At 41.1% G+C, this 5,988-nt stretch overlaps 1 protein-coding gene across 2 annotated transcripts in view; it reads left to right on the top strand.

Annotated features, from left to right (window-relative positions):
- Nucleotides 1–5,988, top strand: part of LOC118427716 (kelch-like protein 24) — a 6,624-nt gene extending 636 nt beyond the window's left edge. For both annotated transcript variants that reach the window (XM_035837634.1, XM_035837641.1), the window contains exon 2: nucleotides 4,202–5,988. In XM_035837634.1, coding sequence (XP_035693527.1) covers nucleotides 4,211–5,905 — 1,695 coding nt within the window. In that variant the 5' untranslated portion in view covers nucleotides 4,202–4,210 and the 3' untranslated portion in view covers nucleotides 5,906–5,988. The remainder of the gene's footprint in view (nucleotides 1–4,201) is intronic.

Raw genomic sequence — 5,988 nt, 5'->3', positions numbered from 1 at the left:
ACACAATGTCATACAAAAATTATAACTTCAAATCATCCATCATTGTTACTTCTGTGCATCATATAAAAAAACTTCTACTCTTTAAATCTTTGAGACTGAACATGCTATTAGCTTTACAGCATAATTTTGCAAATAAAGCACATTAAATTATTTTAATTACATAGTTCTATATAGCTCACAACTTGTACTAGGGTTTGACAAATGCCATCTCGGCTTTCTTGTAGTGCATTGTAAAATATATGTTATGTTATAACATGTATGTACTAAAGTCGTGTTGATACTGAAACCTTTCGCAGTCATTCTATTTAACCAGGATTTAAAAAGACAAGCTCTCAAAATGAGTGCTGCACACTTATCATTTAAAGAAAACCTTTCAAAGCCTGTCTTTGTAATGTATTGCCACTATTTAACAACCCGAAATTGACGGACACTCTTTCCATTGTTTGATGGACAATGGGTGTAATTCTCTCCCCCTCATGTCCTACCAGATAAGTGTTAATTGGGTACTTTGCATTTGACAGAACTGACTTTGTACATATTGCACCTTTAGGTCACTCATTATGCTGCAGATTCTATAGTTATGTGTATAACTATAGTTTGTGTAAGTGCTGTCTGAAGTAATATTTTAAGCATTGCCAGGAACCCCTATGCAGACCCTCTTTACAAACTGGACAGGGTTTTCCGCCCCATTTCCCTGTCTGGACTGGACAGGGTTTTCCGAAAACCCATTGCGGGATTGAAATTTGCCGGTCTAGGAAAGTCCTCTCCATTATGCTGTTATCAAAACCATCATTGGTGATTCTAAATTTGATACTCTTTATTTCTAGCAAGTTTTTGGGATGTTTTATATGATCCAGCTACCTCCATACACTATGATTAGGCACGTCTGAACATAATGTACATGTATATAATTTATTGCTATGCATTTATCACGCAACTTTCACGTTTCACTCAGTGTTTGAAATTGACTGAACAATATTGTTTTGTTCAATCACACAGCAAGCAAGCACAGACTACATGTACTTTTTGACAATCCATGAGCATTTTTTCTAATTTTGTATGTTATCAGGTAGAGTGCTAGAGGAAGAGCAACCCAAGTGGAAGACAATTCTTCATTATGGACCTCAGTATAAATATATGCTTGCCAGCCATTAAAGGGATATAATGTAAAAAAGATAAAGTCACTTTTTTCGGTCATTTTTCTACATTATGAGTTGAGTCTACCTTACATCATTACACTTTACAGCAATATTTACAGCGTATGGATATGACTTTGTTGTGAGGTGAGGACGTCTTCAAATATGCGCACTCACACAGCCGCTTGAGTTGCCCGCCATTTTATTCAACTCTCCGGCAAACCAAAATGCACTTTAAAATGCTTTCGGTGGTTTGCTCGAATAGTTTGTCGAAAGTGCCCACTATGCTCCGAAGATCTGCGACCGCAACAGTCAATTCGGAAATCTACAGCCGGCTTACTTCCGGTAGGCTACCCGGAAGTACAGTCAAACCTGCCCAAGACGACCACCCAGGGGACAGGAAAAAAGCGGTTGATTTGGACAGGTGATCGCTGAGAAGAGTATTGACTAAAAACATGCCTGATGCATAGTATAAATGGTTTCCGTTGAGTTAAATGGCAAAAAGCAAGCACACGCACGCAAAGAAGTCTTTAAGCGAGGTCTTTAATGTCAAATACAATTGCAACACACACACACAAAAACGTACTGTAAGTAATAACTAGAGTTCAACGAACACATACCTTTGCCAAATAAACCAGGTTTGTTATGTAGAATGATGTCTGTAGACATAAATGTGTTACTCATTACATTTTATTTTATATGCCTGGAGTTGGTTCATAACATTTCGCCATTGCTTATGCAAATTAGATCCCTATGCAGATTAGATTTACATAATAATATTAAATTGTATCAAGCATCATTTGCAAAATAAATGTGTATTGATATTTCCTTCTTTCTTAGCTAAAAATGTGCCAAGTTTGAAAGTCCTATAAGGAATGCAGTGGATTTACAAACTTTTCTCATTAATTATGCAAATTAGCAGTCGATTTGCATAATTATAATTCCATCATGTAAGTCTTCCCTTTGGCTATCTACATACCAAAAACCATGACGATCCGTCAACACGTTTATATTTTCTCATTAATTATGCAAATGAGGCCGTCATTTGCATAATTAATATGCATTGATATTTCTCTCTTCCTCATCTATATATGTGACAAGTTTGAAAGTCCTATCATGAAATGCAGTGGATTTATAAACTTTCCTCATTAATTATGCAACTTAGTTGCTGATTTGCATAATTGGTATTCCATTGTGTACATTGTTACTTGGGCTATCTACATACCAAAAACCATGACGATCCATCAACACGTTCTCGAGTTATTCTCGTCCAAAGTTTGAAAGGAAATCGGCGACTGCAGTTCCAAACAAGCCGCTAGGGGGTCCAAACTTAAAGCACTTACTCTCTGCACCAAGGGCTATCTACCACTCAAAAATCATAACCACAGCAGGTCCAGAACACGAGATTAAAAAAATTGAGGTTTTGCTGCAGTACCTTAGCAAGCCGCTAGGGGACCCATTGTCGAACTTGACCTTCGTTTTCCCGACCCCTACCCAACTACCAAATATTATTGGGATCCATCAAAGGCTTCTTGAGTTATACTGTTAACACACAGACAGACAGACACACAGACTCACAAGCCTAAAACATAACCTTAGCCATTCTGGCAAAGGTAATCATCAGTAAGCCTTGTGAATTTTAATAAATGAACAGAAACTGGACCGAGAGGTTGCGGGTTCAAATCCGGCTGCGTGTCACCGATCTTGTGCCCTTGGGAAAGGCACTTTACACGGCTTTCCTCACTATACTCAGGTGAAAATGAGTACCTAGCTTCGGCTCACGGTGATTTACATCATTCACCCGGACGGGAGACCTGGCGCATATGAAAGGGTATGTCACCCCGTAAGGGGCGGTATAACCCCGTCGTTTGTAAACATGTGCGAACATGTGCGATCACGTCGACCGATGATGTATGTTCGTCTGTATCTCTGTGGATCTGCCGCTACCAGCCCAAAGCTGCCTAGGCAGATCCGTGTAATGAGTTGTATCATTGGCAAAATAAATAAAAATAAATAAACAGAAACTGGAACAAATTGGACCAGGACGTTCCTACCTGCGCCAGAGAAAGTCTACTATCTACTTTAGTCTAAAAAGATATACCGTTACTTTCTATAAATCGAATTTCTACCATACAATGAAGTACGTTCTGTACATGTTGCATTCCTGCGTCTACGGTCGTTCGATGGACCAGTGTTATACTAGTATTTAGTTTGCTATATAATTTCTCTCTGGAGGACAGCAAGTCGGCAACGTTATTCATAACAAGAAGAGAACTGCCATGAAATCGTCCACATTCAAGATAGGTAAATATAACCAACATTATAATACGTACTGTACGTAATTTTAATAATAATAAGATCGTAATTGCAGTCAAAATCCGACGCAAACTGGCCGATTTCGGCACAAAATCATGCTAGTTATCATTAAAAATCGCAAGGTTGAAAATGACGCGGTCGTTATGTGTCCTAATTTTGGGCGGTCGCGGTCGCGTTGGCCAGGTGGTCGTTGAGAAAAGGTCGCTTAAGGCTTACGTCAATGTGGAAAAAAATCGGGACCGAGAAAAAGCGGTCGAAATGGCCAGGTGGTCGCTGAGAAGAGGTGGTCGCTCGGGCAGGTTTGACTGTAAGAGAATTTGATCGTTAACTTTGGCATTGTTAATTAGCGCTAGAAATGTGAAAAAATGATGCAGATAAGTTGAAAGTAATCTGACTGGAGAAAATTTCAAATTTTGGCGCCAAATTTTACGATATATCCCTTTAAAGAGGAGGAGAAAAATTGTCAAGCCAGGTATTGATCATTGTGGAAGATTTCTTCCCATGGATTACATACTAGTATTTGACTCTGTCCTCACAATTTTGGATAAATCGGACGATAATGGGTACCACTATATGTCAGCATTTACCCAAACACATGCACATGAACACTCCAATACACCATATGTATACACATAATCTAGTCTCGCAGAAGCATAATGAATATGATCAAGTTACAAATGGGAGAAGTTATCTTGTGCCTAGAAATATAACTGATCAATATCATTTCAATATGTCTGGTTGTTTTCCAGGATTGAGGTATGATGGCAAGGACACAAGCTTCATTTGACTTCTGCCACAATCCGCATGCAGGCTCCCTCTTGCAGGGCTTGCAGGAACTGCGATCAGACAACAGACTGCTTGATGTCTCCCTTTGCGTCGCTGGAAAAGAGATCCCGTGTCACCGAAATGTTCTGGCTGCTTGCAGTGAATACTTCTGTGCAATGTTCTGCAATGGACATCGCGAGACCAAAGAGTATAAAGTAACCATTAACGAGGTCGACAGTAATGCCTTGCAGCTTCTTGTGGACTATGCATACACATCAAAAGTCACAATCACAGAACACAATGCTGTGGAACTTTTAGAAGGGGCCAACTTCTTCCAGATCCAACCTGTGCGTGATGCTTGTGTGACTTTCATATCCAACAATCTGAGTTCTGACAACTGTCTGCAGATGATGCATGTAGGTAACATGCTGTCCTGTCCAGACCTGGAGAAGAAAGCAAGATTATGTGCCTTGAAGGAGTTTGCAGCAGTTAGTAAAACACCTGAGTTCCTTTCTTTGACAAAGGACCAGCTCATCACACTTATTTCATCTGATGACCTCAATGCTTCAGAAGAAACAGTCTACACAGCAGTGATGGCATGGATCAACCATGACACTAGGGGGAGGAACCAGGAGATGAAAGAGCTGATGGAACTTGTCAGGTTTCCCTTCATGGACAAGCTGTACTTCTTGGAGAATGTGGAGAGTAACAACACTGTATGCAAGACTTGCCAGGATATCGTCCTGGAAACTCGCAAGTACCAGCTGTTCCCTGGAGAGATCCAGTCACCCCGCACCCGTCCCCGCCGTGCCAGTGGTCTGAAGGAGGCAGTAGTGATCCTTGGAGGAATGGAGAAGAATAATGAAGGGAGGCCAGTTTACTCTCACACCATCACAATGACAGACTCCATGGAGCCATCCAGCTCAAGCTGGGTGCCCATGACCAGAATGGATAAGAGAATATGTCCCAACAACCCTGTGGCTGTTCTTGGCACAAGTGACATTATTGTGTCTCTTGACAAGGAAGTGTGGCTGTACCAACCAGAGCTGAACTCCTGGTCCAAACTTGCTGAGATGAACTCAGATCGATATTTTCATGGCTTAGCAGTATTACAAGGTAAAGTGTATGCGATTGGTGGTAGAAATAACGTTCTTCCTGCTCTTTCATCTGTAGAGGTCTATGATAGAAGGCAGCACAAGTGGACTGAAGGTGTACCTCTCCCACAGCCCAGGTATGGTCATGCCACTGCAGTGTTGGATGACTACATATATGTGATGGGTGGGTTTGACATTGAAAAGAAACGAACATCTACAGTGTACCGCTTCAGCCCAGGGGACTCCCAGTGGCAACCACAGAGGGATGCGCCTGTAGCAACCTGTACCTCAGCTTCAGTTCTCAATGGTAGCATCTATGTCGCTGAACTACAGTCATGTATTTTCTGTTTTAAGCCTGATGATGAAGGTGGTCTCTGGAGTAAGGTAGCATCAGGTGTTCCACCTTGCTGTGGAATGACTGTCTTTGGTACAAAGCTCTATATCTGTGGAGGCATGGGTAAAAGAAATGGCGACGTGGAGGGGAGAACAGCAGTCATGTGCCTAGATCCAGAAACCCAGTCACTCAGCCATGTAGGAACCATGGACAAGGGTCTGTGTTGTCATACTTGTGTCACCATACTGAAGTGTTGCTAATGCTCAATTGACTGTACAAAGAAACAAGTCTTTTCTTTCAGTCTGAATGTTCATTGTACTTTTGACAAAATAAAGTTGACACC

The sequence above is a fragment of the Branchiostoma floridae genome, chromosome 1, assembly GCF_000003815.2.
Source record: "Branchiostoma floridae strain S238N-H82 chromosome 1, Bfl_VNyyK, whole genome shotgun sequence".
NCBI lineage: Eukaryota > Metazoa > Chordata > Leptocardii > Amphioxiformes > Branchiostomatidae > Branchiostoma > Branchiostoma floridae.
The sequence above is the reverse complement of the archived record's forward strand: the minus strand, read 5'-3'. Positions and strand labels throughout refer to the sequence as shown.